The sequence below is a fragment of the Cavia porcellus genome, unplaced genomic scaffold (genome assembly GCF_034190915.1).
Source record: "Cavia porcellus strain 051 isolate PalLab524CR breed Dunkin Hartley unplaced genomic scaffold, mCavPor4.1 scaffold_7, whole genome shotgun sequence".
NCBI classification, from domain to species: domain Eukaryota; kingdom Metazoa; phylum Chordata; class Mammalia; order Rodentia; family Caviidae; genus Cavia; species Cavia porcellus.
In genome coordinates this window covers 23,986,576-24,006,029 of record NW_026947490.1, presented here as the reverse complement: position 1 = coordinate 24,006,029, position 19,454 = coordinate 23,986,576, and the positions used below count along the sequence as shown (strand labels likewise).

The 19,454-nt window shown below is 51.8% G+C and overlaps 1 protein-coding gene and 1 long non-coding RNA gene across 15 annotated transcripts in view; one reads left to right on the top strand and one right to left on the bottom strand.

The window, feature by feature from the left end:
* The window catches only part of Hif3a (hypoxia inducible factor 3 subunit alpha), a 28,445-nt gene extending 17,182 nt beyond the window's left edge, over positions 1 to 11,263 (bottom strand). For 9 of the 13 annotated variants that reach the window (XR_002789944.2, XR_010048659.1, XM_003464686.5 and 6 more), the window contains exons 1-8: positions 11,181 to 11,263; positions 5,918 to 6,108; positions 4,653 to 4,798; positions 3,014 to 3,098; positions 2,632 to 2,744; positions 2,043 to 2,251; positions 1,551 to 1,657; positions 1,208 to 1,355 (exon numbers count right to left, since the gene is read on the bottom strand). Coding sequence is in view for 11 of the 13 variants with exons in the window: in XM_003464686.5 (XP_003464734.1) it covers positions 1,208 to 1,355; positions 1,551 to 1,657; positions 2,043 to 2,251; positions 2,632 to 2,744; positions 3,014 to 3,098; positions 4,653 to 4,798; positions 5,918 to 6,108; positions 11,181 to 11,206 (1,025 nt within the window). In the remaining 2 variants the exon portion in view is untranslated. Of the gene's footprint in view, positions 1 to 1,207; positions 1,356 to 1,550; positions 1,658 to 2,042; positions 2,252 to 2,631; positions 2,745 to 3,013; positions 3,099 to 4,652; positions 4,799 to 5,917; positions 6,193 to 6,277; positions 7,776 to 11,180 lie in introns of those variants that run through there. The other 4 variants (XM_063252930.1, XM_013146920.2, XM_013146921.2 and 1 more) reach the window with 4 other exon arrangements.
* On the top strand, positions 4,795 to 18,989 carry LOC134476876 (uncharacterized). Of its 2 annotated transcripts, XR_010048661.1 has the most exons (3): positions 4,795 to 5,945; positions 8,406 to 8,462; positions 11,327 to 18,989. It is a non-coding gene; the product is annotated as an uncharacterized LOC134476876 (long non-coding RNA). The 2 variants fall into 2 exon arrangements; XR_010048660.1 differs by having other exon boundaries at positions 8,406 to 18,989.
* Positions 18,990 to 19,454: the final 465 nt, after the last annotated feature.

Sequence of the window (19,454 nt, the reverse complement as noted above, 5' to 3'; positions counted from 1 at the left end):
TCCTGGTGTGGTAATTCAGATATATTTGATACATTTTTGATTTACAATATTTTCATCTTACAGTAGGGTTTGTCAGGAAAGTGGAGGCTCATGTGTACCTCGTGCTAAGGAAGCTAGACCCCAAGGGCTGCATACTATGATGCCCTGTATCCCGACATCCTGAAAGCCAAACCCTAGGGCCAGGGCATCAGTCAGTGGCTGCTAGGGACTAGAGGCAGGGAAGAGGGAGACTACAAGAGAAGTTTTTGGTTGAGGAGACTATTCCATAGCTTGTTTGCGGTAGTGGTTACACAACTGCATGCATTTCTCAGATCCCACAGAACTGTGTAAGAATTCCCTCTACATGTAAATTTTTTTTTCAGACAGGGTTTCATTATGCAGTTCAGGCTGACCTCGAACTCACAGCAATCCTCCTGCTTTAGCCTCCACAAGTGTTTGGATTATGGGTGTAAATGTAAATTATATTTCAAATTTTTAAAAGAAAAAATCCCTTTGATTCGTTTTGTTTGTTTTTTGGTGGTGATGGTGGTACTGGGGATTGAGCCTAGGGCCTTCACACTGAATTACATTCTCAGCCCTTTTTTAATTTTTTATTTAGAGATAGGGTCTCACTAAGTTGCTAAATTTCCTGGACTGGGATCCAACCTGCAGTCCTCTTAACTCAGGCTTCCAAGAGTGCTGGGATTACAGGGTTGTGCCACCATGTCCAGTACATTTTATTTTATTTTTGTTTTAACTTTTTATCTGGTACCGGGGATCAAACTCATGACCGCCTGCTTGCAAGGCAGGTGCTTATGCCACTGAACTAAATCCCCAGGCCCCAGTGCATTTATTTTAGCTTAACTATTTTGAATGTTTTTTTTTTTTTTTTTTTTTTGGCAGCATGGATTGAACTCAGGATCTTGTGATTACCAGGCAGGTGCTTGTGCTGCTGAGCTAAATCCCTGGCCCTATAGAATTCTTTTTAATTCAGTGATCAGTATACACATACACATGCATGTGTACATGCAGATACGTGAGTGTGGATTTACCCAGCCACACCTGTTCCACATATATGGACATGTGGGCACATCCTCACATTTACACACAATACACATACACATGCATACATGTACACACACATATGCGCACACACACAGACTCGCACACTTGTCTGCACACACAGACCAGCCCCACACACACCACCACCCCTCTCTCCTCTGCTCACCTGATTAGGAAGTGGACACAGATGATACTCTCTGACTGGGGGCCCCGGCCCCCCGACACCACCGTGGCCTGGGTCTGGGTCCACAGGTAACCACCACTCCGGGCCAGGAAGCGATACTGCCCTGTCACTGCCTGGCCCTTGCTCAGCACTGGGGAAGGGGCAGAGAGGGGTCAGGGCCATGGAAGGGCACCTGGGGCTGGGGGTGAGGAGAGTGGGGCCAGGAAGAGAGGGTTCTGTGGGGCTTGGGGGAAGCAAAGGCTCCCTGTGGGGTGGAGAGCTGGGGGCAGGTGTTGGCTGGGGACCAGGTGGCAGCTGGCTCTGGCTGAGGAAATAAGTCACATACAGGTGTGAATGCTCCTGCTGACTGCATCCGAGTCCAGGGCGTGGATGTACTCATAGGCGGAGCAACCGATCAGGTCATCTGGGCTGTAGCCGGCAACTTCTGCGATCCTAGGGTGGGACAGAGGGGTCTGGTTAGGGCTGGGGCTGCGGGAGGGGTGGGAGAGGGGAGGAGCCCAGGACGAAGGCACAAAGCCAGCAAGATGAGAGGCAGGGTTGTAAAAGAGAGAGTAAGACACAAAAAAGAGAAGTGTGGGGTGCTGAATAAGGGCCCTTAAAGATGTCCACATCCTAATTGTTGGAATGGTAAAGATGGAGTCTGATAGGACGGAAGGGATTTTGCAGACATGAAGTTAAGATCTTGAGAGAGAACCGAGATCGACTCAGAGAGAGAGAGAGAGAGAGAGACAGACCGGCAGACACTGGGAAAGGGACAGATGGCATCAGAGGCAAAGTCAGGCAGGATGGTGGACACTGGCCTCTGGGCACCGCCCACCTCTCGTCGCAGTAGGTGAACTTCATGTCCAGGCTGTGGCGGCTCAGGAAGGCGCCCCGGCCCAGCGGGGGCTCCAGGCTACCCGGGTGGGGGATGGCCTCACAGATGAGCACCAGGCACTGTAGGGGGGGCTCAGAGCTGGGGCTCCCGGCCAGGGCTGTCTGACTTGGGGGCTTGTAGGCCCTCATGTGTCCAGAGCAGTGCAGCACCTGAGGGTGGAGCGAGTGTGCTGGGCTTGCATCTGGGCCCGGTTTCCCCAGGGGGCTGTGAAGGAGAAATCCCTGAGGATCTCAGAGGGTCAGCTTTGGGGTGCTCGGGACACCCGTGTTCCAGCCACATGAAGACTCCACATTCAGAGGGCTGAGGACCCACAGAGATCAGCCTAAGAAAGGTTACAAGGACCCCTAATGCCCATTCCCACAGACATCCAGCTTCCTAGATGCCCCAAAGTCCTCCTAGGTCCACCTTGAGCCCCCCCTCCCCAGGATACCCGACCCAGAAACAGCCTCCTGCAAGTATGAGAACGTCCGGCAGAGGCCCCGCCCCCTCCAGGCTGTCCCCACCCACCTCCGGGTCAGGCCCCGCCCACCTTCCAGGTGGCTGCCTTGAGGTTGAGGGTGCGCCCACGGCTGGTGAGGGTGCTTTTCATGCGCAAGGAGAAGCATCGCTCGGTGGGGGCCTCTGGTTTCTTCTTGGACAGGCCTGGAGGCACAGGGGTGGTGGGCGGGTCACCAAGCAGCTGCAAAGGGCCAAAAGCCCTCCAGCACCTGGATGGTAGAGACTGCCCAGCCTCATGCCCCCAACTGAGACCTAGAGCCAGAGAAGGTCCCTTAGAAGTAGAGTTGACCCCTCAGATCTCATAGCTGGACTTGGCAAGGTCTAATGTTCCAGAGGATGGGATATACTAAAGGAGAGGGTGAGCCTCAGTTTCCTCCTCTGTAAAATGGGGGCGTGGCCTCCAGGGCACTCACTGGGCCTGGGGGTCAGGGCGTCCTGGAGCTCCTCTTGGTCGCAGGGATGGATGAAATCAAAGATACTGTGTCCAATGAGCTCCAGCTGTGGGTAGGGGCAGGGCAGGAGTGTTGGAGGGTGGTGGTCTCCCCTTTCTCCTGCTAATCACTCCTGCCCCACCAGCCTGGTTCCCCCACCAGTCTTCCTGCTCGCTCACTCATTCATCCATCTATTCATTCTGAGTAAACAACTTATTCAGTATCTATTTGCCAGATGCATCAGTGACCACCCAATCTTTGCCTTGAAGCACTTACTGACTAGTCAGGGGAGACAGTCCATTAAGCAAAACAATACCAGGGCAAATAACAAGGAGATACACAACTAAAGCAGAGTGAAGTGATGTAATGATAGGGTTTGTTTAGAGAGATCAGCTCTGGACAGCTTTTTTGAGGAAGTAACACTTGAAAAAAATCGCTGAACGAAGCAACTGAGATGGGCTTGTGGCTCCTCCGAGTAAGAGTGTCATAAAAAAGGGAGCAGCAAGTGAAAAAGTGCTGAGGTAAGCATATACTTGTTTTAGTTTAGGAAATGAGTTTGGTGCTGGGAAGAGGAGACACAGATGAAAGAGGACTCACAGTGATTCCCAACTCACTGGTGGCAGAATGACAGCTTATTCCTCTAAAAGGACCTCTTGTAGCTGGGTTTGAATCCTGGCTGTGCCACTTCCTAGCTTTGGGGCCTCTCTGAGTCCAAGAGCTCACAGCAACAGTAAAACTGGTTCCAGGAGTGGGGTTATGAGACAGGGAAACAGAGGTGAGCTCTGGTACCCATTTATGTAAAATTGGAAAGGAGAGCTAGGGATTTAGGTGAGCAGCACAAGCACCTTCCTGACAAGTACAAGGTAGTGAGTTGGATCCCTGGTACTGAAAAAAAAAATTGGACAGAATTCCATTAGGGGAATTCTTGAGGCATGATTAAGGGTTAATTAAGGTAGTTCTGCTTTCTAAATGTCTCTTGTCTCTGGGTCCCAGGGGTCCTGTCCTACTGCTGCTCTCCCACCTCAGATCAGCATCTACCCCTTGCTGATCTTTCAATACTCTTCCCATGAGGAAGCTTTCTACAACGGACATGTGATTGCTCTTCTCCGCTTTATGTCTTTCCATGGCTCCCCAGTGCCCTGGAGACAAACCCTCCTGGTTTGGCCTCATGTTGTCTGGTTTCTGCTGACCTCTCTAGCCTTTTCTCTCTCAGCTTCTCCCACTGCACTGTTCCTCTAGCCACAAGAAATTTGTTTCCCCCAAATGCTGTTTTATCTCACCTCTGAGTGTTTGCACATTCTGCCCTGTACCCTGCACATTCTTGATCTTCACTGGCCACCCATTTCCCATATCCTTTTGACTCGATGTCCTTTACATATCAGCTCAGATGTCCCTTTCTCCAGGAAGCCCCTCCCTGCACCCCAGGCAGGGTGAGGTACCCCTCCATTTCCCACACCCCTAACCTCTTCCATCTCAGCGCTGACCATTGTGTGCCTTGGTGTCTGGTGAGAAGCCATACCTCCTCTGTCCTGTGAGTCCCACAGAAGTAGGGCTTAGGCTGGTCACTCACCACGCTATCCCCAGCGTCACTCACAGGACCCGGTACAGAACGGCAGCTCACCTGACTGAGGCCCAGGTGTTTGCTGACATTCTCCGACAGGTAAGCCATGTCTCCCTCGGCAGTGAGCACCATGACGAAGCCCTCCAGGGCCTTCAGGTAGCAGGCATCCAGTGGTTCTCCTTCGGCTCCCATCTGGTTCCACTCCCCTGGCACCCAGGGCAGAGCATGGGGGTGTCACTCATCGGTCCTGGGCTCACCCTGGTTGGCCTCCCTCTGCCTCTTCCGACACAGGATCTTCCCGATACACCCAGGTGAATGGGGGCACATCATGGTGGCTCAGAGTGCCAAAGAAGAGGGCAGGACCACGGAGCTTCCCCAAGGGACACAATTCTAAGGGATGGGTCTCCTGGGAGGGCAGAACCCCAAGAAGATGGAGTTCCCAGGGATCAAAAATCAAAGGAGTTGGGGCTGGGGATTTAGCTCAGCGGCATAAGCGCCTGCCTTGCAAGCAGGCAGTCGTGAGTTCGATCCCTGGTACTGATAAAAAACAAAACAAAACAAAACAAAAAAGAAATCAAAGGAGTCAGAGCTGGGGTGAGGTTTGGAATTTTTGGAATGGGGGCAAGGCGCACCCCTCCAAGGATTCTTGGAGAGCAGAACCTTCTAGATGAAGAATTCTAACTGAGCAGGGACTTCTGAGGGACACAATTCCAAGGGGGCAAAGCAAGGCGTAACATCCTATGGGGCAAGGAATTAACGGGCAGTGCCGGCCAGAGGATGGCTCCATTTCCTCCGTAATCAAATCTGGGATTTCGAGGCCTCTGCGTGCTTGCCTGCGCGCATGTGTGCGTGTCAAAGCCTCCTGCATAGTGGAATTCTAGCTGGGTGGAAATTCAAGGGGAGGGCTAGTTGGGAACAAACTACAAACTGCGAAGGGAAGCAGCAGCGGGAAAAGGAACTAAAGGGATTAAAAATTGGGTAGCGGAGCCTCCCTGGAATATTTATTGTGAGGGGTCAGAGCCTACCGCCGAATGTCTCCTAGGGAACCAAATTAAGGGTTGAGGGGATGCAGGGAATTTGCAGGTCTTAGATCTCTAAGCAGCAGCGGTTCCCAAAGCAGCATTCCCAAGGCGGGGCTTCAAAATGATAGACAACAATAGGGGCGGGACTTCCAAGCCCACTGGGCTCCGACTGGCTCAGCACGCGAGGAGGCGGGGCCTCAGTCAGAGAGCAAATTCCGGGGCGGTGGGGGTCCGCGGGGAAGCTCTCCCAGGCCGGGGCCTCGCCGGGACTGAAGACTGGGCCTCCGCAGAGACGGGGCTCACCCGCGGTGCAGAGGCGGTGCATGCGCAGGTAACTGATGGTGAGGCGCATGATGGACGCCTTGTCCAGGTGGGCGCTGACGCCGCGTGCGAAGGGTAGCGTGTGCGCCAGCTGGTATAGCACCTCGGTCTCCTGGCTGCGCCGGCTGCGGGCCGCATCCCGGGACTTCTCCTTGCGCAGCTCCGTGCTCGACCTACGGGCATGGGTTGGCGTTCACTGGCAGCTTCCCCCGAAGAGAAAAGAGGTGGACGTGGACGGTACAGCCACTTTGGGTCCGCTGTGTGACCCCGAATAGTTAGTTCTTGGTACTGTCTGGGCTGAAAGGTTACACACTCCGAAGCCCCGCCAAGCCCCCATTTTACCTGTCTTGCTGGAAGCCCATGCTGCCCTCCTGGCGCCTTGCTCCTCTTCTAGGCGTGCCTGGAGTCTGCTCTGTCCCCACCCTGACTTATCTGCAATTTATTTCCCAAGCTAGGGACGCCTAGGGGACAGAGAGGCCTCCTGGTGGGAGGGGGCTGGCCGAGCTGGGCTGGGGCCAGAGAAGGGAGGGATCATGAGACGCTGGCAGCCTCCCAGGCCCCCTGCCCTTCAGCCCCCGGTGCCCCTTTTCTGCCCTTTTCCCTCTCCAGCTCGGCTGAGTCCTCGGGCTCCTGAAGCAGAGATATCTCAAAGTCTAAGGCCCCACCAAGAGAGGCCCTAAGAGGGGCAGGGCCCCCACAGAGTGACACAGCAAACCAAGCCCAGCATTTCATCCAGTCGCCAGCGTTCACCTCTGTCCACCCTCCACTTCAAATAACCTGAGTTCTTCAAGTGGGGTTGGGGTTGGGGTTGGGGTGGAGTGAGCACCATTTTATCAAAATGCCCGCTGCTCATCTAGTTTCACTACCATGCCAGCGCCTGTGCCAAGTGGGAACCCCATCAGATAACCCTAGAAGGAATACCATCGTCCCCATTGAACAGGAGACAAAACGAGGCAGAGAGTTGCAGTGCTTGCCATAAACAGCAAAGTGCTGTATTTGAACAACTCATCTGCTTGAACCCTTACATTTTTCTGTTTTTGTGTCCTGGGTCTATGTCCAGGTTTTAGTGCTTCACCTTCATTCTGCACCTGCCTCTAAATTCAAATTCCAGATCTGACTGAATCCAGAATCAGCCCTACCTTAAGACAAGGTCTTGCTCTATAATTCAGGCCAGCCCTAAACTCACTGTGGAGCCCATGCTAGCTTTGATCCTCCTGCCTCAGCTTCCTGAGTGCTGGGAGCTTTTTTTTCTAAATAAAAAACTACAGGGCATATTACATCTGTTGTATATATAGCCTTCTTGGCCCTTGCTGGGATTTGAACCACAGCAGCGAGGTTCCAGTTTCTTCTTCCTCCTCCTCCTCTTCTTTTTTTGTAATTTTTAAAGGGTTTCACTATATAGTTCAGGCTGGCCTTGAACTTGCTATGTAGCCCAATGTAACCACAAACTCCCAGCAATCCTACCTCAGCCGCTCAAGGGCTGGGATTACAGATGTGTGCCATGCCTGGCTCCTCAGTCTTTTCTTGAATTCCCTCCTTGTAACCCAGGGAAACAGAATAGTAGTGGGGGGAGCTGTACCTTCCTAAATTCAGGGGAGTAGAGGCCACTCTGGGATGACACCAACTCCACCCCCAGGCATGAGTGTACAAAGGAGATTTTAGGGAAAAAGCACAGGAGGCGTGGGGGGCGTGCTGGGCAGTAAGCAGGGGGGTAAGATATGGCCCCCCATTCCCTCCCCGGGGGGCAGAGGCCTCAGTCCTGCCTGCCCAGAGGACATTCCGTCCCGTGCAGACTGTTCCAGCCCTGTTTGTCTTCCTGCCCAGAGGGTGGGGGTGGGCGGGCCGAATGGAGTTGCCCCCCTTCCAGAGAAGGAGCTAGTGGAGAGTGGAAAGAGGGATGGGGCGGGGCAGCACTCCACCTCCCAGGCAGCTGGGGCTCCTTAATCCTCTTGGTGGCACGTCTCCTTCCTTTGGAGGGGCCAGCTGGTGGCTGCAGTGGGACCTTCCTTCCAGCTCCCAGCCTGTTCTCCGGATGTGCCGAGGGAAGTGTGGGCCTCTCACTGGGTCTCTGGCTTTTGAAGCCTTTCGTTAAACAGAGTGGGGGCCAGTTCCTCTAACTAGGGATCCGATCCCAACTCCATTATTTTATTAGCTGTGTGACTTTGGACAAGTTGTACCGCCTCCTTGGAACATAGCAAGAACACCCACCTTGTAGAGAGGGTGTTTTTTTTGTTGTTGTTGTTGTTTTTTGTAGTCAGGGTCTCACATGCATTTTAGGGATTTCTGGCAATCCTCACACCTCAGCCTCCTGAGTGCTAGGATTTGAGGTGTAGACCACTACACCTGGCTTCTAAAGGGTTTTGAAGAGTGAACAAGTTAATATATGTCGAGGGCTTAGTAAACAAGGCCTGGCAACTGGTTAGTGCTGGAAAAGGTTAAACCTAACCACTCTCTCTTTGTGCACATCAAGGACAGAGGCTGGGCCCGGGGGCCTCTGGCGCACTGGAGTAACCTGCAGGTGTTGACGGTGAGTAACCATGTGATGTGTGTGCTTAGGTGTGCGTGCAATTCCATGCATGGCTTTCATATAAACACCTTGGGAAGAGGACTACATACCAGTGACAGTAATGACAGTGTTGGTGTATTACACACTCACGGAGCTAGAGACCCCACAAAATCCTTACAGAAACCCTAGAGAGCTGGAGAAGTCATCTCTCATGGAAAGAGACAGAAAGTGAGGCTCAGAGCTGTAGTGGTACAGCCCAGTGCCTGGGTGGAACCCCACTGCCCTCGCCAATGCTTGCAGTCATCCGCCTCCTACCAGCCTCCCCGCTGCAGGAGGAGAGCGGTGGTGGGACTGCCAGGCACTGCCATGTCCAGCAGTGAAGCTGCATTTGCTTCCACCCAGAATCCTGACTTGGACTCAGTTTATCGTGCAGTTACCTATGGGTGCCCCATTGGCCCCCAGTCGGTTGCTTACTGGCTTCTCATCATGATCTGGGGTGGGAAGGGGAAGGTATGATTCCCATTTTCCAGGTTGAAATCGGAGTTCAGATAGGCAAGCACTGGCACAGGGCCACACGGCCAGGAAGCGGGTGCACTGGGATTTGAACCCTGACTTTAGGACCTGTGTTCTTAAATGCCATGCCTCTGTGGGTGAACCCCCTGCTCTGGGGACCCCTCCCTGCTTCTCTTTGCCTACTGGCCTAAATTCCTCCCCCTGTCCCACTGCTGTGGCCTCTGAATCTGCCCGCCTGGCCCCATGCCCAGCCCTGGTCCAGCCCCTTGGCACTCTGCCCAGCTGGGGACGTGCGGCTGGAACCCTGCCACCCTTCCTCCATGTTCCAGCCGAGAACAGGGGGTGGGGCCAGGAGGCCCCAGGGTGAGGCCTGGAAAGGGGGGCTGGGCTGAGGCACCCCACAACCAGGAGGGAGAAAAGCCACTTCTTCCCTTCTCTGAAGAACCAGGACCCAAGAGCACAGGCATGAAAACAGGGAGCCCCTGCCCACACTTGGAGCTCCTTCTGAGCTCTCTCTTTTGAATTCTAGTTGGGGTGGGGGCTTGCAAAAAGTGTAGGGGACTTTAGGTTTCATCTGGGCAAAGACCCTTCTTGGCACTGCCTACGAGTGGCCTGGGAGACCTGGAGCAAGGTTTGGATTTGAGAAAGGATGTGGGGTGCAGATCCAGGGGTCTCTCCGATGCTGACTTTGTTCCCAAGGGCATGGTAACTCAGTAGGGTGCCCATCCCCAAAGTCCTGTCTTCTCTGGGAACCCTCTACCCACAGTGGGCATTCAGTGCCATGTGTTGGGGCAGGAATACTGGGAGCCTCACCTGCAGAAAGAGAAGGGTTGGGGGTATCGGGGGCCCACTCACCATAGCCCAGACCCTCTTTGTGCCATCCTGGGGGCACAGGAGGGGCCGGAGTGTGGCTGGGATCCTGGTGCGAGTTATGAGGGGGGTGATGTGCTGAGGTGGGATGACACCGCAGGAAAGGGCTGGCCTTGGATGGTGAGGGGGGAGCACCCTTTCTCAGCCAAGAGGGTCCCCACGCAGCCAGGAGGGGGCGCTGGGGGTTGGGGCAGGGACTGGCCCAGAAGGATGGAGTTCCCTGGTGGGCCCAGAGCCAGGGATTGGAATAGAACAGGAGAGGGGGAGTGGAGTGTGGGTGTTAAAAAACGGGGGTGTGGACCGAGCCAATCAGACCTGTCAGGCCAGGGAGGAGGAAAGGGGTGAGGCTTGCTGGACGCCTCAGATTGGGCAGGGAAAACCAAGGCCCTGGGACTTTTTTTGGGGTCCCATGAGAACCTGGTCAGACAGAACCCCTGGCTGTGGTCCCAGGGTACACTCTGCCCCTGCACCTGTTGAAAGGTGAACACAGAAACCCACCTCTTCCCAGGGTGACCCTGCTGGGCCCCATGGCAGGGGACACTCCCACTGCAGCTGACAGCCCATGCTGGTCCAGGCATGGCACCTCCCCAGAGGGTTTCTCCAGAATAAGACTGAGTGGGGTCCCGTCCGTCAGCAGCAGCACAGAGTTGGGGTGGCAGAGTGAGACATAGGGCCAGAGTTTGGTAAGTGGGTCAAGCTTGTTTCCCTTTTATGCAAGGGGGGGGGGACCCAACTTTTGCAAAGGATAAAAAGACCCTCTGGGAAGGGTCCCAGGCAGCTGTTAAAAGGAACCTCTCTCTATATTTCCAGAAAAACTCAAAGCTTAGGCAATTATAGGAACGGTCGAATCAAAGGCAGTCTCTTCTCTGGAGTTCTGGTGCTCAATCCTCAGGGACCTCTTTGTATTTCAATTTGGGGACACTCTGTAGATCACAAGGGTCTGATGGCAAAGCATAGCCTCAGTTCTGCGGCTTTGTAGACCAGAAGGATCCGTATGTGGAGGAAGAAAGCCTCCCCCGAAGCCCGAGCACTGCTCAAATGCAACTACGTCCAGTTCCCTGGGGACCTGAGTTTCACCTCCCACAGCGGGAGAAGCCAATTTGGGGTAGTAGAAAATCGGGGATCACGACCCCAAAGCCGTTCCTGACAAATGGGGCAGGACAGCAGGGGACCTGAAAAAAATATCCCACCCAATGCAGTCCCCTAGGGTAGAGGGTGCGGCGGGGAGGTGCCTACAACCACTCGCCTCGGAGCGTCCTAGGCTCACACTCGCACCCCTAGTCTAGGTCAAGGGGTCCCCGGAAGAAGAGCCCCTCCGCTGCCCATCATTCCCGTGCCCCAACTCCAGTATCGTACCTTGCCCGTTGCAGCCCCAGCGCCATGGCTCGCCAGTCTCTGCTTCCGAACCCTTGGAGACCGCGAGCCCCCTCCCCTGGCCCTAAAAGCCCCCTCCCCAGCTCCACCCCCGACACCTCATTGGCTGCGCTGTGTCCACTCCGCAGCCGTGGTTGGGCAGCGCTTCTGTCACTCTCAGGTAGGAGGCGCGACCATAGGAGAAGACTTGGAACTGAAACGTGCGGACTGTGTGTAATACACACCCCCAGCCACGCCCCTCGCCGCCGACTCCCTCAGCCCAGTGGCCCGCGCCGTCGGTGGCCGCACTTGTCTTGCTCAGCCTCTGAGGTTCAACAGTAGGGTCTGGTCTGAGCCGACCAGCTCGCTTTGTTCCCAGGACTCAGCTGCCACCCCCTAACCTCACTTCCACCTTTCCCACCTCCCCCCTTCTGATCTCACAATCTAGTTTGTTACCGGATCCCCACTTCCCCTCTGCGCCCCCAGCTCCTAACACTACCCCAGCTCTACCATCCTCGTCTTTCTGCACCCAACCTGGTCGGTCCCCTTCTCCACCCCTTCCACCGCGCCCTAGTCCCATTGCCCCTCTAACTGCCTTTTTCCGCTGATGAATATTGAAGCTTTTGTCCAATAAATAGCTTTAACTCAATCACATTTTTAAAAGGAGCAGAGAAATGGTGTCATTTTACCAACCAAGTGAAAAGGGATGGAAAGTCGTCTAGGGCAAATGAAAACAGTACACTTGAGTAAGAAAAAGCACGTGAATGTGTGCATGCATGCGTGTACACACGCATATGCTAATCCACATGGATAGGGACCAGTACACTGGATGCACTTACAGCAGGGAGAAGCGCACTGCAGCAGATGTCTATGGTGCAGCCAAGAGGCTTTGCAGATCCATGGGTTTTCTAGGCAAGTCCCACCACAAGTCCTTTGCACATGCTGTTCTCTTACATGCTCTTTCTCCAGCACTTGGCTCCCCACTTGACCCTAGTATCCTAGTCAATTTTGTTTAGGGATTTTTTTTTTTTTTTAACATAGGGTCTCATTATATAGCCTGGGCTAGACTTGAACTCATAGTGATCCTCCTGCTTCAGCCTCCCTAGTACTAGGATTACAGTCATGTGCCCAGCCTGGGCTTTATTTAGGAAAATTAAATACACTCCTCTCTCAGTCTATTTCATCTGTATAGGGCTGGCTGTCCCTGCCCTCACTGATTCCAGGAGCATAGCAGATCTGGGCCTAACCGGTTTATGGTTTCCCTGGTCACAGTAATTACTCGAGGAAGTCATGTGGCCGGTGAGAAGTTTGGGTTTGCTGTATAACTGTCAGGAGGGAGTTTTTCTATTTCTGCTGTAGTTGCCAAGTTGGAGCTGATGGGCCGCCCACTGCTACAAAGATAGGAGAGACTTTCTGGGTTGGAAGTCAACACAAAGAGAACAGAAGAGAAAGATTGTGAAAATCAGTCTTGATACCAGCCCTGGGTGCCTGGGTCAGGCCGTACCTGAACCCTGATTGGACTGGGTTGTCACATGAACCATCATGAGTTCTTTTGTTTTTTTTTCTTGGTTGTTGCAGTTGCTTTAAAATATTGTGTTATTCATTGACTTTGTCCTGAGATTAGTTCAAATGGATTTCAGCTGCTTGCAACCCCCCCAAAAGTCTTAGTAAACAGACAAATCAGCTCTCAGTCCTCAGTATGGCAAAGAAGAAAATAAGGGGCCTGAATTAGAAAGGCGGCAGGGACACAAAGTAGAAGAAATGTTCACGGGAGACACTGCGGAGTCATGGCTGGTCCCAAGGTGAGGAGGATCATGGACATGTTGGAAGGGTTTGGACAGGGGAAAGAATAGAAGGTTGGCAGTAGAAAGAACATACTCATTATTTTGGGACAAGGGGGTCACAGCAGATAACCAATCTGAGGGCTTACTAGTGAGTATGGCATATTTTAAGTAAACATTAGAATAGAACTAAATTTATCACCTATCTATCCACCATTTATCTATCTGTCTCAGGCATCTGAGGTTAGCCTTACACTTCACTGGGTAGTCTCCTGATAGCTAAAGCAAAAAGGAAAATATGTCAAAATGATTTCCAAATTATACTAAAGGGATGTGTTCTTGTTTTCAGGAGGAATTTAAGACTTTACTTGTTTTTTGTTTCAGTGCTAGGGATGGAGTCCAGGGTCTTGAGCATGCTAGGCAAATGCTCTACCACTATGCTACATCTCCAGCCCAAAACCTTTTTTGTATTAAAATGGGTGTGGTGGTGCACGCCTATAATCCTAGCACTCAGGAGGCTGAGGCAGGAGGATTTCTGCAAATTAAAATCCAGCCTTAGCTGCATAGTAAGGCCTTGTCTCAAAAAAAAGACCAAGCATAAAACAGGCCTTGTTATGTGATTTAATTTCGGGCTAAAGTATGGAGAAAGCAAAAGTGGTCAGGAGATGGATTCTTTGTCTTCATAAAGGCTTTGGGTTACAGATGTGTATGCACTTATCAGAACTCTTAAATTTGTGAATGACACCCTTAAGATTTATGCAACTTGTTCTCTGTGACTTTTGCCTTAAAATAGAAAATAAAAAAGAGGGCTGGAGACACAGCTCAGTGGCATAGTGCCCAGCTGGCCAGCATGAGGTCATGAGCTCGATTTCTAGTACCAAAGAAAAGAAAAGAAAAGAAAAGAAAAGAAAAGGAAAGAGACAATGAATATCAGGCTGAGGACTAAGGGGGCAGCGTCCTGATGCCTTTACCTCTCATTGAAATGTGATTAAAAAGTAAGCTGGAGCCCTGGATGAGTGGCGGGTGGGTGGATGCTAAATAGCTAGGCATAGGATAAAGCAGGTAGAGTGGGATGTCAACAGCTGGGTGGCTGGTAGAAGGTGTTCACTGTCACATCTTTCAACTTCTTTGTAAGTTTAAAAATGCTCCCAGTGCAATATTGGAAGAAGCAAGAACTATTTAGGAGGAAGGAGGGTCATGGGTTGGAGAGCAAGTGATTATTTGGTTGATTTTGATAAGGTTGATTTTTGCTTTTGGGGATCCATTTTATTTATTTATTTATTTTGTGTTTTTGAGACGGGGTCTCACTATGCAGTTTAGGCTGACCTTGGGCTCACCTTGTAGCCTGGGCTGGTCTCGAACTTGCAATGATCCTCCTGCCTCAGCCTTCTGAGTACTGGAACTACAGGAGTGTGCCACCACACTCAGCTTGGAATCTAGTTTTTTAAAAGTACGCTGTACTTTGGGCATGTGGAAGCCTTCATGTTTTCAAGATGGCCTGGGATCCTTCCCTCTCTTTCTCCTTTTCCTCTACCCTGCATTTATCTACCTAACCATACATCCACCCACCAATCCACTCAGTTTTTCCTGCAGATATTCACAATGTGGCAAACACATGCCCAACACTGCCTCAGGCACTGGGGGTCCAGCAATGGGCAAACCACCCCGAGTCCTCTCACCTGCTGTCATGGAGTTTGCACTGTAACTGGACAGACAGACCCTGCAAAAGAAATGTAACAGAAGTGTATGTTGGGGGATGTTACATAGGAAGGTAAAACCTACTGGGGGGGAAAAAAACCTAGTGGGGATGGATGGTGATATTTGGAAGGGGTCTGTGATTATTATAATTATTTCAGTGCTAGGGGTTGAACCCAGGGCCTTTGCACTGATTGTATACCTAGTATACCTAGCTTCCCCTACTTTTTTTTTTTTTTTTTGGTCCTTTTTAGACAAGGTTTCACTATAAAGTTCAGGCTTGCTTTGAACTCACTTTGTAGCCCAGGATGGCCTCAAACTCATGATGATCCTCCTGCCTCAGCCTCCCAAGTGTTGGAATTACAGGTGTGTACCACCACACCTGGGTACTTTTGAGAAATGGCCTAGGTCAGACTCAAACTTTTGATCCTCATGTCTCAGCCTCCCAGAGTGTGCACCACTGCTCCTTTTCTGAGGGAGCTTGGGATGTCATTTCTATTTTATGCTTTCTGCCATGGCATCCAGCAAGTCCTACCCAGCTTCAAGGAACGACCTAGACTCTGCTCTGGACAGGAAGGGCAAGCTTCTAGAAGGAACAGCATGTGAGATTGGACACAGTCGTGTGCCCACCCTGGGGTGAAAAATCTCACCTTCACACTCTCCATGGGGGAAGGTATCATGGAGCTGTGTCTATAACCACACCCTGGAAAGAGACCTGGAAGCTGGATGGTTATGGTACTGGCAATAAATGCATGTACTGCAGCACTCTGGGAGGCTGAGGCAGGAAGACTGCAAGACTGAGCTCAGCTTGGGCAAATTAATGACTCAGTCAGACCTTGCCCCTTCCTCAGAAAATTGCTTGTCTTACTGACAGGGACAGAGGGTACAGCAATAACCTCCCAGAACTGTGCTGAACCCCATTTCTGGTAAGTCCATATCTCTAACCCCTGTCTCCACTTCTGCTTCCCGATGGTCACCGTAGAGGCTCCCCACTCCCACCCAAAGCTGGGGGCAGTTGCTCCTCCTGACTTCATCTCCACTCCTCCCTGGCGTGATTCCGCCTCCTAATCAGGTGGACCCACACAGGGCGGTGTCTCCCGGGCAGGAAGTCTCTCCAGATGGAAGCCAGGGCCAACCTGCAACCAGGTGCTGGAAGTTAGCAGTGAGTCCCAGTGCTGCAGGTCAGCCCACTGCAGTCCTGTGCTCTTGCTGAAGCAGCACCTCTGCCCCATGACCTGGGTACCATTTGATGGCTTCTGCTCACCTGAGACCCTGCCAGGCTTAACGTGCTGCCTGCCCAGCATGGCGCTGGGCCCTGGAACAACAGCGTGTCCCTCTGATACTAACTTTCTGTGCTCTTCTTCTGAGGCCAAAATAAACTTCCTGCTCTTTTTTTGTGTGCATGCCGAAGATCCGCCAGTCCTCTCTCAACACCGTGATGCAGTCTCCACTGCCAGCCCAACTCCATAGAAGCCGTTCCCCGGCTTCCCCAGTCTGAGGGTCCTCAGAGTCTCCAGTAACCCTCCCTCACTGCCAATAGTCTCTCAACTGTGTGCTGAGGATTTAGCTCAGCAGCATAAGCACCTGCCTGGCAAGCATGAGGTTGTGAGTTAGATCCCTGGTACCCCCACAAAAAAAGTTGAAAAAAGTCTCTCAACTGTGCCAAAAAACCTAACACTTTAGTGTCGTGACTCGGATTGGGGCATGCAGCTCCTGGGGTCTACACCCCAACAACAAACCACCCTTCTTTCTCTCATTTCTGCGTCTCTGCCTTTGCTGTGGCCAGCCTCCATCCAGCACCAATGCAATCCGCCTCCCCCACGTGAGCTGCTCCTCATTCCGGGAGTTCCTGCCATTCTCTGTGTCTTGCTCTCAAAAATCGTAGGCCCCACATCAGGACTCCCTCACGTCCTTTGAGATTCCGCTTGATCCCCTGGTGACAACCTACAGGGCCAACAGGGCACCTCTCTGTCTGTCACCACAATGAGGGTGACGATCCTCCCAGGGGTTGTGACTGGCTTTGGCCTTTGGCTCACCTCCGATTTGATCACTATGGGAAATATTCCTTCCCAACCCCCAAACCACACTTCAGTTACTTCAAAACCTTAAGCACCCTAGGTGTCCAGGAGACCATCCAACCAAAAGGACTAATCTTTTACTGCTGGAAGGCTTGGATCCAATAAAAATTCAATATGGCAGCCACTGGCCCAAGGTGGGCACTTTCTATTTCAGGGTCCTCTGGGACTTAGACAACTTTTGCTACCACAACATCAATGGTCAGAGAACCTTACATGCAAGTACTGCTCTCGGGGCACATCCCTCCCTCATTCAGGCATCTGGGGTGGCCCAAATACTTCTGGCCCACTCCACGCCACCAAAAGCCTTACCTGACAACCCTACTGATCCTCTTGATGATGTCCCCTCTCCTTTCACCCCCCCCACCATATCCACAGAATCTGTCACCCCTCAACCTCTCCAGCCTCACCCACCCCCTCCCCTTCTCACCCTGCACCCCCTTCCACTTCCTCCTCCTCAGCCCCTCCATTGCCATTTTCCCCTCTGGCATCCTCCACACCTCTGTCGCCATTTTCTCCTCTGGAACACCACACCTGGTCTCATCCCTCCCACCTCCCGCCATCTTCTAGCCCGCTACCATTTCCTCAACCCCAGCCCCTCCTTCCTCTCTGTGAGGCAGCTGGCCTTGACGGGCTGCTGCGTGTTCATGTCTCTTTTTCTCTTTCTGACCTATCCTCATAAACTAGGCTCCTTCTCCACAGATCCTTACAATTATATAAAAGAGCTCCAAAGGATTTAGCTTAGTGGCATGAGCACTTGCCTGGCAAGCACAAGGTTGTGAGTTCAAACCTTCTTAAAAACAAAAAAACAAAAAACTCCAGGTCCAGCATTTAGCTCAGCAGCACAAGTGCCTGGCAAGCACAAGGTAGTGAGTATGATCCTTAATACAAAAAATAAATAAAGCTCCAATTCACGATTAACTCCTATGACCTACATTATAAAGACCTTTAAATCATCCTCACATCCACCTTTTCCCATCAAGAAAAAACTCAACTGTGGGAAGTGGCCCAAGCCAAAACTGACCACAGATACCAAGCTGACCCCGAATACCTCACTGCTGCCATACCAAATGCAGCCCTCAGTGGGATTATCAGGGATATAATGGCTTATAATGCATGAATATAATCATTGGTTGCATAATTGTGGGCCTAAATAAAATTTCTCATAAATACACTAACCACTAAAAACCTCATGAACAAACACAATGCACTGATGAAAACCCTGCTGAATTTCTTTCTTGTCTCACTGCTACTCAAACCAGATACACTGATGTCAGCCCCCACCCCCCTGAGGGAATAGTCCTCATTAACTCCCTTTCCATTTCTCAATCTGCCCCCTGACATCTGCTCTAAATTAAAAAAGACAGCTCGGCCCTCAGGCCCCACAGGGAGAGCTCATAAATCTGGCCTTCCATGTCTTCAACAGTAGAGAAGAACAACAACAACAAAAATTAGGATAAACAACAACACAACAAACAAATGCCAGCTTTTGGCTGTGGCACTCGAGGCTTCTGGGAAAGTTAAACCAAAACAAGGGTACCACCTGAACCCCATCCCCTGACCATGATTTAAGTGCAGAAAAGAAGGACATTGGACATGAGCCTACCTCAGCCCACAGCCACCCCTGGGACCTTGTCCCATCTGCAACCAAGAGGTCACTGGAAGTGCGACTGCCCTGTCCCCCAGAGAGTGGGAAAGTCATCAAACTCCCCACCCTCACAGGAAGCTCATCACCACCACCGGACTCATCACTAACTGACCTGCTTGGTCTTGCCACTGAAGAGGACTAACAGGCCTCAGGGGCCATGACCCTCATTGAACAAAGGTATCTTTGGGAGGAGGGTCTGCATCGTCCTTGACATGGTGATGAGGGGCAGCCAAGTGTTGCAGAAGACCAGGACCTATAGCCAGCAGGAAGCAGCTGGAGAGAGTCATAACCCTATAACAACAAAAGATGGAATGATGGGTGCCACTTGTATGGGACTCTGCCAGACTAAATGTGGTGCTTGCCCATGGTGCTGGACCCTAGAATGACGTTTCCCTCCATTACTAACTTCCATGTTCTTCCAAGCCCAAGATAAACTTCCTGTTCTTCTTTCTTGCATGCACCAAAGATCTTCCAATCCTCTCCTGACACCATAATCCAGTCTCCACCCCCAGCCCAACTCCATAAAAGTTGTTCCCCAGCTTCCTGTCTGAGGGTCCCCACAGTCTCCAGAAGGCCTCTTGTGCCGACAATAAAGGCTATTCTTATCTCTGTCTTTGTCTCTCAACTCCACCAAAAAACCTAATTTTCCTCTGGAGGAGCAGCAAAGGTCCCAAACTCTGGAATCAGTCCTCTTAGGTTCAAATCCTTGTCCCACCACTTAAGCTGTGTAACCTTAGCCAAGTTATCTAGCCTCTCAGTGACTCAGGGTCATTTCTGAAAAATGCATTTGCTTAAAAAAATAAATAGTAGATTGGATTATTTCTAAAGCTCCATGCCCTCCTTGCTGTGGAATTATACATCTATGACTTTACTATAGGGCTGTAGAGGCCCTCTTGGGTATGTCAAATACAGTCCTTGGCCCATTGCCACCGGGCTTGGTCATGTGACTGCCTTTGGCCAATAAGGGGATGAGTTGTTCTCACACATAAACCAGAGGCAACAATGGGAGATGGGGACCCGTGGAGGCCACAGCGCCTATGGAGTGCTGTCACCACAATAATTGAACCCAGGTCTGATT